We start from the raw sequence: 13,734 nt of genomic DNA on the forward strand, positions 1-13,734 counted from the left end.
CTTTTATTTAGATTGTTAAAAATTTTCCTTTATAAAAGAAACCTTTGAGAGCTCTAAAACCTGTTTTTGCAGCAGTCTTTTGAAATTCAGTGGGAGAAATCCCTAGGGCTATTGTTTCTTTTTCTGGGACCCACCAAATGACCCCAGGGGTCCATACCCTTCGCTGGTGGCAACATAGAGTATAGGAACCTCGCAACTCCTGGTACTGGGCCTCCGGGAACAAATTGTATGGTGAATTACAATCGGATAATGAGTTAGGTGGTGTATGGGACTGCTGCGTCATTTGCTTTAGAAGTTGTAAGGTATGTACAGAATGAGGCAAAGAATTGCAGGAAGAGAAAGGTTGCTGTTGTGGTTGCGGGTGACTGTGACTTGAGAGGGCTCAATTGTCACTCTGCGTATGTCACAGACGTTGTATATGATGAGCAATCCAGTTAAACGAAGTTTTGGCATACTAATTGTGTATTCCTAATTTTTGGAGTGCACAATTTGAAACACCTTGATTTTTCAGAAGTGCTGAACGCTCACAGCTGCAGTTGAATTCGGAGCAGTGTATGCTCATCTCCTCTGGCAGTAAGACAAAGTGATCTGGAGGAATGAGCACAAAGCTGGGAGTGAGGAGTTCTTCTTTGAGTGCCTATTTGTATTCCACTGTAGGTAGGCATGCGGTCCAAGAATTCCTGTGAGTAGTGTCTGTTGGTCTGTGCCTGTGTCCCTGCTCCCTTTGTGCTCTACACCCAGCTTATAAGGGGCAAGGCGGGGCAGACCATCCACCTCTTCAGTTCCTTCTTACCACCTCAAAGCCTGAGTCAGAAACCTCCAGTGTCCCAAGCTGATCCTTTCTCTTCTTCCTGTAAATATTTAAAGTTTTAAATTATTCTTAGTTTTTCTTGTTAGTGTTTTGATCTTGTTGACCAGTTTTAGACTCCAAACCCTGTGCTCCCAAAATGGTATTTTGAGGATGCCCAAGAGTCTGGGCTACAAAAATTGCATTTTCTCCCCCCGCTTCTTTTTGGTGAGCAATGATTATTAGTGTTGCCTCTTCTCCACCAAATTCAATTTTTGACCCTCCTTTCCCAGCCTAATTCAGCAGGCACTAAACTTCAACTTCACAAACCTGTTATAGAGCAGGCAATGAATCCCCATTCATACCCCGGCCAGGGAGACCTTCCTGAACATTGGCCAGTGTCAGCAGGGAGCAAGATCCCTAGTTCTATGTCTGACTCTGGAACTGAGTGGGATGAGCCCTTTGTCTGGCCCCCTCGTGGGCGTAAGAGACACTCTTACAAACATAAAAACAGATCCCCTCATAGACCATCTAAGGGGAGAGACCTGCCTCGACTCTGTCCAAGTCAGGTGAGCCCTCATGCTCAAGCCATAAGAAATTAGGTCCTCCTAAGCTGCATGGGCATGTTCAAAAGACTCATAGGAGTGAAAGTTCTTCAGTAGCAACCTCCACATTGACTCAGAGGCTGACTTTGGTGCTACCTAAAATGAAACACTGAGACCCAAAAGATCGGGAACTACTGGTACTGTCAAAGATCATGAGTTGATTACCTGAATTATTTTATCACTGTCCATACAAGCCACCTTGCAAATAACAAAAGATGCATCTTCCACTTCAGCTGTGGCTACCCAGCCTCACCCTCCAACCAAGAGATATTTTTAACATGACACCAGAGATGTCATCTCTGCCTATTACCAAGATTCATTGGGGAACAACTAGCAAAATTTTCCCAAAACTGGACAGTGAGAACAGCAGACAAGTACATGCTGGATATCCATTACATCTGTACCATAGAGTTTCTCTGCCCCCCTCCTCCAAAACCTCTTCCCTGTCCCTTCTCAGGGACCCAGTCTCATAAGGCTGTTCTCCTTCACGAGGTACAATCTCTTCTCCAACGAGGAGCAATACAGCAGATACCCCCTCAATATTGAGGGAAATGGTTCTATTCAAACTATTTCTTCATTCCCAAGAAGAAAAAAGGCTCGTGACCCATTCTCAACCTGTGTCAATTTCAAAAACTGAAATTCCACATGGGTACATTAGCATCAATGATACCATCCCTACAAAAAGGCACATGATTCATGGCTCTTAATATGAAACAGATATGCTTTCATTGTGATTATTCATCCCTCTCACAGATGGTTCCTCAGCTTTGTGGTGGGCCCACACAACTATCAATACAGGGTGCTTCCATGCGGGCTCACTACAGCTCCCAGAATCTTCACAAAAGTGTTCTTCATAATAGCAGCTCAGCTGGGACAAGGCTGCTTCACTGTCTTCCCATACTTAGACAACTGGCTTCTAACCAGCCAGTCTCACCTGGAAGTTTTAATGTCAGCTTCATCACTGATGCACTTTCTAGTATCCCTGGTAATTTGTAAGCATGGAATAGTCTATCTTGACTCCAAAACAGGCCATAGACTTTATAGGATTGACACTGGATTCAGTCAAAGTGAGGGCATACCTCCCACAGATTTCACTCCATGGGCACTGTGATAGACCTGGTTACTCACAAACTTCAGTGTGTAATGTACCTTACTCTCCAGGGCCATATCCCAGATTTAACCTTTATTGCCGGTAAGCTGGCTCCAAATGGTATGTACACCAAACACACACAGCATGAATACCATAGGGACAGTTCCTTCCAAGTGAGGGAATGGTGGAGGGATGCTGGACACGTGTGCATAAGAGTTCCATTTCTATCTCTCACATCCAACAAGATAATTACAAACCTCTCCCTGGTAGGATGGGGAGCTCACATAGTCAATCACATGACACTAGGATCACTCTGGCAGCCAGAATGCACATCAATCTTCTGGAACTGAGAGCCCTACAACAAAGCATTCCTACCATTCACACAATCCCAGCACATCCTGATAATGTCGGACAACATAACTACTGTTTTCTATATAAATAAGAGGGAGAGACTGCTCTTTATAGAAGGGGTCAACTTATGGACCTACTGTATGCAGAACTACGTTAACCCTATCTACAATGTACCTCCCAGACACCAAAAATGTGCTGGTGGACAGCCTCAGCAGGCCTTTTGCCACCTATCACAAGTGGGAATTACATGATTCAGTAATAAACAGCATCTTCACTCAATGGGAAACAGGAAAGGTAAAGTAAACTGCTCCAGTGAGCAATGGTCCTCTCCTACCTTGGACAAATCACTTCAGTTATGTCTTCTCTCCCATTGCACTATTATCTCTGGTTCTATTGAAAATTTGACAAGACAGGGCCTAAGTCATCCTCATTACCCTCAGGTGGCCCAGGCAATTTTGCTTTCCACACCTCCTACAAATGTCATTCCCGTCCACTTAATATTCAAATCTTTTCAGATTTCTTGATCCAGAAAAATGGCATGGTCAGACATCACAACCCCAGTGCTTTCTTCTCATGGCTTGGTATTTGGATGGGCACTGAGCCTAGAACATTCCTGTTCTGAAGCTGTGAAAATTATTCTCATTAGTAACAGAAAAGACTCCACTGGAAAATGTAATCTAGCCAAGTGGAAACCTTCATCTGTCTGGGCCCAGAAAAACTATACGTCTCCAGAGGCACTTGATATTCCCACAATTTTGGATTATATTCTTATCCTCAAGATTATGGGCTTTTCCCTTAGCTCCCTGCAAGTTCACTAGCAGTAATTAGTGTGTGTCACCTCCCAGTAGATGGTTCCTTGATATTTAGCACCCGATAACAGTCAGGTTGTTGAAAGCTGGTCAGAAACTTTCCAGCTGCGAAGAAACCAGTCCCCCAAGGGGAATCTTACTTTGGTGCTGTCAAGTTTCCTCCCCCACTCTGAACTCTAGGGTACAGATGTGGGGACCTGCATGAAAAACCTCCTAAGCTTATCTTTACCAGCTCAGGTCAAAACTTCCCCAAGGTACAAAATATTCCACCCGTTGTCCTTGGACTGGCCGCTACCACCACCAAACTAATACTGGTTACTGGGGAAGAGCTGTTTGGACGCGTCCTTCCCCCCAAAATACTTCCCAAAACCTTGCACCCCACTTCCTGGACAAGGTTTGGTAAAAAGCCTCACCAATTTGCCTAGGTGACTACAGACCCAGACCCTTGGATCTTAAGAACAATGAACAATCCTCCCAACACTTGCACCCCCCCCTTTCCTGGGGAATGTTGGATAAAAAGCCTCACCAATTTGCATAGGTGACCACAGACCCAAACCCTTGGATCTGAGAACAATGAAAAAGCATTCAGTTTCTTACAAGAAGACTTTTAATAAAAATAGAAGTAAATAGAAATAAAGAAATCCCCCCTGTAAAATCAGGATGGTAGATATCTTACAGGGTAATTAGATTCAAAAACATAGAGAACCCCTCTAGGCAAAACCTTAAGTTACAAAAAAGATACACAGACAGAAATAGTTATTCTATTCAGCACAATTCTTTTCTCAGCCATTTAAAGAAATCATAATCTAACACATACCTAGCTAGATTACTTACTAAAAGTTCTAAGACTCCATTCCTGGTCTATCCCCGGTAAAGACCAGCATATAGACAGACACAGACCCTTTGTTTCTCTCCCTCCTCCCAGCTTTTGAAAGTATCTTGTCTCCTCATTGGTCATTTTGGTCAGGTGCCAGTGAGGTTACCTTTAGCTTCTTAACCCTTTACAGGTGAGAGGAGCTTTCCCCTGGCCAGGAGGGATTTCAAAGGGGTTTACCCTTCCCTTTATATTTATGACAGGTGCATCCACCATTAAGGTGCCTAGTACTGCTACTCTTCTGGCTGAGGTGATGGCAACAAGGAAGGCAATCCTCACTGATAGGCAAGAAATGGAACACAGAGCTAGCAGTTTTATGTTATGGGAGGTTTAGCGAGTGCCAAAAGCACTAAACACAATATTCCATAAGGATAAGGTCTTGCGATTACTACGCCCAAAATCCAGTCTTAAAATAGTTTCAGAAACCAGTCAATTCACTTGTGTTTTTCCCAAAGCCCCATGCCTCTAATGAGGTGTGTAGACTTCATTCCCTCCACCTATGATGAGCATTGGCATTCTACCTGAAGAGAACAAAACATATTAGGAAGTCACCTAGACTGTTCATTGCCATAGCAGAACAAGTATGAGGATAAGCCATGTCTTCTCACAGGACCTCTAGCTGTATCCTGCTTTCAGTTGACACAGCTTCCTCCCTCACATGGGTAAGAGCTCACTCTATAAGGGCTCAGGCAACCTCAATAGCATCACTTCAAGAGGTACCCTTTCTTGATATTTGCAGAGCAGCTACATGGAGATCCATCCACACATTTATAAGACATTACACCTTAATCCAGGACTCTGCCACTGATGCATTCTTTGGGACATTAATCCTGCAAGCAGCTATACCACAAGCATCCTCCCATCCACCTCCTCTTTAAGTACTCCTTGTCAGTCACCCACAGAAGAATACACATAGGAACCACAACTCAAAGAAGAAAGGTAAGAAGTTACTTACCTTATTGTAATGAGTTCTTTTTGATGTGTGCTCCCTATTTGTATTCCACTACACACCCTCCTGCCCCTCTGCATCAGTTCATGACTGACTTCATAGTACAGAAGGAACTGGAGAGGTGGTCAGTCCGCCTCATCCCTTATTCCTTTGGTAAAGAGCATGAGGAGGTCAGGAGCACAGATCAATGGACGCTACTTGCAAATATTCTCCAGTCTCCGGTACATGGAGCACAAGTGTGCCCACAGTGGAATTCAGAAAGGGACCACTTATCTCAAGAACCTCTAGTTACATTAACATTACTTTCCTTTACTGAGTTCTAATCCTGGCTTTGCCAGTGATTCACAGTGTGGCCTCAGGAAAATCTCATTTTCTCAGTTTTCCCACTGTAAAATGAGAAATAATATGGAGTAATAATATGCAAGCTCTTTTCCTAGGGAGTGAGAGAAATATTCTGCAGTAGTTTTTTGGATCTGGCCAGAAAGCAAACCTCTTGAATTTACTTGCTTTTGAATTGCTAGTTATGGCCTTAAACACACACTCCTTTTATGAAGCCAGAAGGACTTACCAAATTGCTGATTCATCTTTTTGTGGTAAGCTGTCAGAAAAGTTTTCAGGTTGGCACAAAAAACCCCATGGTATGTTTCTGTACCATTGCAATGTAAATTTTAAAGTTTGATGGGATTAGCTATATCAATCTCCAATTAGAAAAAACGCAAGACAATTTGCTTAGGTTGAGACAGTTGAGTTGGGATAATTGAACTGTTGTGTCTCTCATGCTCAGTTAGATCTGTGTTTTAATACTACTAACTTTCTGTTCAGAGTTACAAGCATGCATCAGAAGAATAAGGGGCCGTAGATATGGAGTGTGTAAATGTGCTCAGTTCATGAAACATGGTAGTTGACTTGAATCATTCTTATGATTTATAAATATGATATTGACCTTTGATGATCCTGAACACACACATTTTTGTCATAATTATAAGCTTCTGAAAGTAAGTGATGCTAAATGACCCAGTGAAGACTCTTGCTTACTATATAGCAGTGCCTACATTTCTTTGATAAAAGTTCAAAGTTGCAGGAGAGGCTGATCTAAAATAATTGAATGATTTTGTTTCAGATACTTTCAGGTACCATAATTGCATGTGATCAGAACTGAGATGAAAGGTTACATAATATGTAAAAGATATTTGCCCCAAGACTGTATTGTAAGCCTTTGAGACAGGGATTTTGTTCTGCTATCTCTTGTAAAGTGTCACATGCATTTGTGGTGTTTTCTAAATGACTGGTGATGATAAAAAGATTCTATGTAAACAAAGATATTAAATATTTACAACCGGAACAAGCTTGATTACCAGTTAACAAATGGGCTTGCCATGTTTTGAAATAGAATTTGGATCATTAGTGAACTGAAACATGAGAATTTAAAAAGGAAGACAGGCAGTCCACAAGAAAGAAGTATGAAATAAAAAAGTTTACCAACCTAAACATCCTGCATGTTCAGACATTCCGTTCATCATCTTCAACGCGGATTCCTGCTGAGAAGGAACACTTTTCATGATGTTGTTTCATTTGGGCAACCAGGCCTTGCATTTCTTTGTTGCACTGTTTGCATTTTGCATGCATGTCTGTATTACCCACAGGTAGAGGAACTTCATTAAAATATTCCCAAACTGGGTCTCTTTTACGGTCTGCTGCCATTATAGGTTTTCCCTTCTAGTGAGAGAATGGTATGGTAGATCTCAAATCAATGAGTTTTAACTGTACATAGTAAAACTACATAATAGTTTACATATCACTAACCACTTAAGAGAGTAAGAATCTGCATTTTTTACGTTACAAAAGTAATATATATTCCCTACACTCCAAAGAACCAATTTAGTTGTCAATATCATCAAGCTTTGATATAGTAGAGAACATTTCCCCTGACTTCGGTGCAGTTCCGGAGAGACTGTACTGTTCATCAGGGGTGGTGGTTTTTGTTTTTTTTTGGTTTTTGTCCTTACTACCAACTGTAAAAATATTTTCTTACATTTCTTACCATTATTCCTTAATGAATCTTAAACTTAAATAATAAAACTAGTTTATTTAACCAGCACCATGATTCAGTAGACTCAGGTCAGTTTTTCCAACTGGGATTTGTACTTTAACCATTCAAAATTCATTGCACAGTTTCACCAAGCATCATTAATTTAATCCTCATGCTGAAAGTTTTTAGATTCTCTACAGGATTCTTTGTGTATTGAGCCATATGCTGCATAGTTGTATATAAATCTCTGTTTACTGTGGCTTTCTTTAATTTAGTTTATATATTTTCAGCTTCTGTATGTAGGTCTTAAAAATTAGAACAGGACAAAACCAACTGAGTAGTTCTTTGTACAGTTTAACTGAAGAAAATCTGATGGGTTTTATTTACTGATTTCCAAAATCCATGAGTTTTGCTCAAAGTTTTATATTCATATGAAACCCCAAAGTCCACACAATGGTGAACAAAATGGGAAATATGATTGTTTAATTATGAAATGACAAAGTTTTCGCAACTAAACAGATAGTTGACCAACACATACTTTCAACCCCCGATCTTCCCTACAGGCTAAAGGTTCCACGTGCCCCTTCTTTATACTTGTGTCTTCTGGGAGAGGCTGCTCTTGGTCATGGACTACTATTTTAACCACTTCTTAATCTTCTCTATGATAGGAAATTTCTTGCCCACCTTACAGAAGGTGCCAACAATGTATTCTCTAGGGTAAACTGGGTGCAGGCATTTCTACCACCATATCATCTAACACCTTGGCATAAGAATATGAGAAGATTTTTAAAAATGGATCTCAAAAGTCAGGCTGTTCAGTCCGTATTTAGGCTCCTTAATAAGTGGCCTGATTTTCAAAAGTGTAGAGCACCCAACAGTTCCTATTGAAGTTGGTGCCCCGAGCCCTACCCAGAAGACAGCAGATAATTATTACTTTAGTGGGAACAACTTAGAATTTTGGAGATGTGCTGAATACTAGCTCATTCACCTGTCCAGTCATGGGCCTGTCTTAACCTTCGTCATGATATAAGGGTTTGAATCAGTACCTGAAACCATACAGTTTTTTGGCAGCATATGGTTTGAACAGGTCTATATATTCAAAATAATATTATTACACAAAAGTCAGCCAAGATTTCATTTGTAAAATGTTCACATTTGAGACACCTATCTGTAGTGGAAATATGTGGAATTTTGGTAGTTTTACAGCAAAATGTTCTGAGGTGATACTGAACTCTAATTAAAATAATCTAGATATTAAGGTGGATTGGAACCAGGGGAGAAGGGGTGCTTTGACCGTTAAAAAGTGTTTTAAAAAGTTCATAGCTTTCCCAGAATAAATTTATTTGTTAATATATGAAATGAAAACTTGATTCTTTGCATTCAGGATTGGTTTGTAATTAAAATCTATTTTTTCCTTTGCATCATTGCATCAACATTATTATTTTATTAAAGGTTTTTTGTTTGTTTTTTTTGTATCAAGGCCAAACACACACATTGTCCATAATAAACCACAGCTCAATAAGGTCAAATAGAAATTTGAAGTTTATGCTATAAAATTAATAGATGGTAAAAAATAATTGGTTTGTTTTAGATTTTGACAGAACAAGTATGCACTCAAGTTGTTCATAAACCACATCCAGAGCCAGATTCTACAGTGAAAATTCAGAATCCAAGTAAGGAGATTATTTTATGTTTGTTTCAAATTAATGGCGAGAGGTTTTTTTTAAGAAAGTGTTATTTCAGTTTGCAAGAGCAGTTAATATGTTGAGTCCTTGAAAGAAAATAGGCTTTTATTCAATACTTTTATTTTATGATGTCAACAGCTGGTTTTTGGATGGGATTTAAAAATGTGTTATGTAACATATTTGCTCTTTTACAGTGATTCTTAAAGTGGTGGCAACATTGTTAAAAAATTCCACACCAAGTGCAGAGCTGATGGAAGTTCGACGTTTGTTTTTATCTGATATGATAAAACTTTTCAGTAATAGTCGTGAAAACAGAAGGTATGTAAATCAAATATTATTTCTCCCAATAACAGAAATAGGTCAGCTGTTGCCACACTCAATGTTGTTAACACATAACAAATTTTGGATAATAGTCTTGAGTATTGTATTGTGCAGTTTTACATAATGTGCAGTAAATATATGGTTAAAACAAATGGTATGAACACCCGGTAGTTAATTTTAAATCAGTGATAGATATTTTTGTTTTGTTCACAATGTTTAACTTAACAACATTTTAAGATCCTGAATTTAAAACAAAAATAAGTGCTCTATTAAGATTACATTGACGCTCATAGGAGAGAGGCTATTTAAATTGTTTTTTTCATCCTGTTCTTCTCATCTGAATTTTAAAAAAAATGAAAAAAAAGTTGAATTTCTTTTGGATATATTTTGAACTAATTATTTTTCTTTAGATGTTTACTTCAGTGTTCGGTGTGGCAGGACTGGATGTTTTCTCTGGGATATATTAACCCTAAGAACTCCGAAGAACAGAAAATCACAGAGATGGTGTACAACATCTTCCGTATTCTCTTGTACCATGCAATAAAATATGAATGGGGAGGCTGGAGGGTCTGGGTGGATACTCTTTCTATAGCACATTCCAAGGTAAGAATTAGTTTCTGGCATTTCTGTTGATCCCAATATCTTCCTAAGCCAAAGGGGTCAGTAATACAGTAGATACAATATAAAGTGATTCAGTGCCATCTTGTGGATAGCATAGGACGTGATAGGTTAGCATTTTTCTTTATTAGTGTGAGTTCTTTACTGTGAAATCTTTAATGAACTATACATAAATTATACTATTGATTCCCCCCTAAATTAACAAAGTATATATTTACTCTGAAATTATGATCTGTCATGTTCCATTTAAGGTCACCTATGAAGCTCACAAGGAGTATCTAGCAAAAATGTATGAAGAATATCAAAGGCAAGAGGAAGAGAACATAAAAAAGGGGAAAAAGGGGAATGTGAGCACTATCTCAGGCCTTTCATCTCAGACAACAGGAGCAAAAGGTGGACTGGAAATTCGAGAGATAGAAGACCTTTCACAAAGCCAAAGCCCAGAAAGTGAAACAGATTACCCTGTCAGCACAGATACCAGGGACTTGCTCATGGCTACAAAGGTGTCAGATGATGTGCTTGGAAGTTCAGATAGACCAGGAGGGGGTGTACATGTTGAGGTTCATGATCTGTTAGTTGATATAAAAGCTGAAAAGGTAGAAGCCACAGAAGTAAAGCTTGATGATATGGATTTATCACCAGAGACTCTGGTAACTGGAGAGAATGGTGCCCTCGTGGAAGTTGAATCCCTTTTAGATAATGTATATAGTGCTGCTGTTGAGAAACTCCAAAACAATGTCCATGGTAGTGTTGGTATCATTAAGAAAAGCGAAGAGAAGGATAATGGGCCTTTGATAACACTGGCTGATGAGAAAGATGAACCTTCTACTAACAATACCTCATTTCTTTTTGATAAAATACCCAACCAAGAAGAGAAACTTCTACCGGAACTTTCCAGTAATCACATTACTATTCCAAATGTACAAGAGACTCAAATGCATCTTGGTGTGAGTGGTGATCTTGGATTGCTTGCTCACATGACTGGTAGTGTAGATATGACATGTACTTCAAGTATAATAGAGGATAAGGAGTTCAAGATTCATACAACTTCAGATGGAATGAGCAGCCTTTCTGAAAGGGAGTTAGCTTCATCATCCAAAGGATTAGAATATGCTGAGATGACTGCTACAACCCTGGAGACAGAGTCTTCTGGTAGCAAAAGTCTACCTAATGTTGATGCAGGAAGTATAATATCAGATACAGAAAGATCTGATGATGGTAAAGAAGCAGGGAAGGAGATAAGGAAGATCCAGACAACTACTACAACCCAAGTAAGTTAGAGGTGCTATAATTATATCAGTATGTGACATATATGTATTTGATTACAGGATAATTAATCCAATCACAAAAGTATATCTAATCACAGCTGTGGCCAACTTTTAAAGGTATTCTCTTTACCATCATAGCATAAGTATGTCTTGCAAACATTTTTATTTTCAAAATGGGTGGTCCATATTTAATGATCTTACTTTACTATAAGAAAATCTCACTCATTGCAATTATGGAATATTACTTTTAAAAACTTTGCTGGAGAACTATATTAGCCCACATGATTTATTTCTTGTGGACAATGTGACTAATAATTATAAAGGTTTATTGTACGCATCTAAATTCTTTTTTTCTGTTTTAAGGCTAGAAATGTTTGTATTTTACTTAAGCAAGGTGCGTGAGGTAATAATTTTATTGGACCCACTTCTCTTGCATCAATAGAGTTGCTCCATTAAAAGATATTACCTTACTCACCTTGTCTCTCTAATATCCTGGGACCAACATGGCTACAACCACGCTGTATTTTACTTAGGCTTTTTTATAAGACAGAGTATAATAAAATATAACTTCCAGTGTTTCTTCACTGTTTTTAATGGTTTAATTCTCTTTGTTTCTCCGTGCCAACCAGTGTTTGGGTAGAGTTCCAACTTTGGAGACAGTACTCAAAACTTTTTTGGTGGTATATAAGAGCCTTACTATCTCATCATTACTAAGGCTACAATTTAGTAACGGGTATTTTTAGTAAAAGTCATGGACAGGTTATGGGCAATAAATAAAAATTCATGGCCTGTGACCAGTCCATGACTTTTATTAAAAAAACCTGTGACTAAATGTTGGAGGGGGTCATGTGGGAGGGCTGCTGCTGGGGTTGCCTGGGGTCCACAGCACCAGCTTCTGGGGGCTGCAGACTGCGGCTACTCTGGCCGCCCGCCCAGGGACTATTGCCAGAGCCAGCAGACCACAGATGCTCCAGCCGCCTCGGGACTGCTGCTGGGGCTGCCCAAGCAACAGCTGGTGTGACTGTTCCCAGGGCCGCTGTGGCTGGTGAGACTGTCCCGGGGCCACCTGAGCAGCTGGCGCTGGGGTCATCCACACAGGCCGCTGCAGAAGTCATGGAGGTCGCGGAAAGTCACAGAATCTGTGATTTCCATGAGCTCCGTGACAGACACTGAGCCCTAATCATTACCAGTCCTTGCTGTCTCCATCATAGGTTTATACAGAGAACCGTAGAGAAAAGAAGTGCCTAAACTTCAGAGAAACTCTTTTGATAATGGAACACCCACAGTATATGGCTTTCCTGGCTGTGCCCAAAGAGAATTATTCACATCCTTAGTCTGTGATTGTGTTTCTACTTTGGGGTCTCTGATAAGGGGTTCAACATCTGACTCTCTCAGACCCCAGAGGACTATTCTGGGAAAGCTTTACCTGGCTACCAAAGGTAGCCACTGGAAATCCTTCTTTTCCTTCAAGGAGTCTAGTGGATCATGCTCAGGAAAAAAGGAGCAAGGTAGTGGACAAGATATCTCTTCCCAAGCCCTGTTAATGGCTATGGATTCTAGGCAGAAAACAGATCAAACTAATTTACTATGATACACAATCAGCGCTCTGCTGAGTAGGTCAGGAGCGCCTAGGGTTTGGGAAATTCTCCACCTCTTCTGCGGATCTCACAGTAGGGCCAAGGATCCCACCAGACTTAGAGCCCCTCCTAGATTCTAGGCTGGCCCCGCTGAAGTTCTAAGAGCTTCCAGGCCAGAACAACTTCATTTAGCCACTATCCTTCTCCTCCCTTCCTGACCACTGCTGCTCCCCTTACCTGCTGTGCACAGGGGTAAGTTCCTGTGCCCTCCGCATGGCTTTAGCAAACATCACCAATTTGGGCCAACAATTCACACGTGCATGGGAAAAGGAACTCACTTTCCAGTTTGGATTGCCTGATTGCTGCCCACCTTTCAGCCCTACTGTCTCCCTCCATGGCCAGGCTTTACATCACTGGTCTCACTCCACCATCATAAGGCTGTGTCTCAACAGACAGCACTTCAATTCAGTTTGCCCCTCCCCTTACAAGAATACTGACAGTCCCAGAATTACCTGATCCTCAGGTACAGGATAAAGATTATTTCAAGCTGTTCAAGTGGGAGGACAAGCCTCACTTCACTTCCAGGATTGTGCATACATTGTTGGCACCATGGAGGCTCTTGTATTCAGTGTTACAGAAAGACACTGAGATCTTTGCTGAGAATCTCCAGAGTGCAGAAATGGATGACATCACCTTGCCACTCTTGAGATTGCCACATCAACTTAAGGATTCTTGGTAATGACTTACTTGGCAAAAAGAGAGTCTGATTTA

At 40.4% G+C, this 13,734-nt stretch overlaps 1 protein-coding gene across 6 annotated transcripts in view; it reads left to right on the forward strand.

Moving 5' to 3' along the window:
• The window catches only part of NBEA (neurobeachin), an 848,387-nt gene that overhangs the window by 311,511 nt on the left and 523,142 nt on the right, over positions 1 to 13,734 (forward strand). For all 6 annotated transcript variants that reach the window (XM_073341812.1, XM_073341823.1, XM_073341834.1 and 3 more), the window contains exons 19-22: positions 9,086 to 9,167; positions 9,374 to 9,497; positions 9,911 to 10,103; positions 10,370 to 11,389. In XM_073341812.1, coding sequence (XP_073197913.1) covers positions 9,086 to 9,167; positions 9,374 to 9,497; positions 9,911 to 10,103; positions 10,370 to 11,389 — 1,419 coding nt within the window. The remainder of the gene's footprint in view (positions 1 to 9,085; positions 9,168 to 9,373; positions 9,498 to 9,910; positions 10,104 to 10,369; positions 11,390 to 13,734) is intronic.

Source organism: Lepidochelys kempii, chromosome 1 (assembly GCF_965140265.1).
Source record: "Lepidochelys kempii isolate rLepKem1 chromosome 1, rLepKem1.hap2, whole genome shotgun sequence".
NCBI classification, from domain to species: domain Eukaryota; kingdom Metazoa; phylum Chordata; order Testudines; family Cheloniidae; genus Lepidochelys; species Lepidochelys kempii.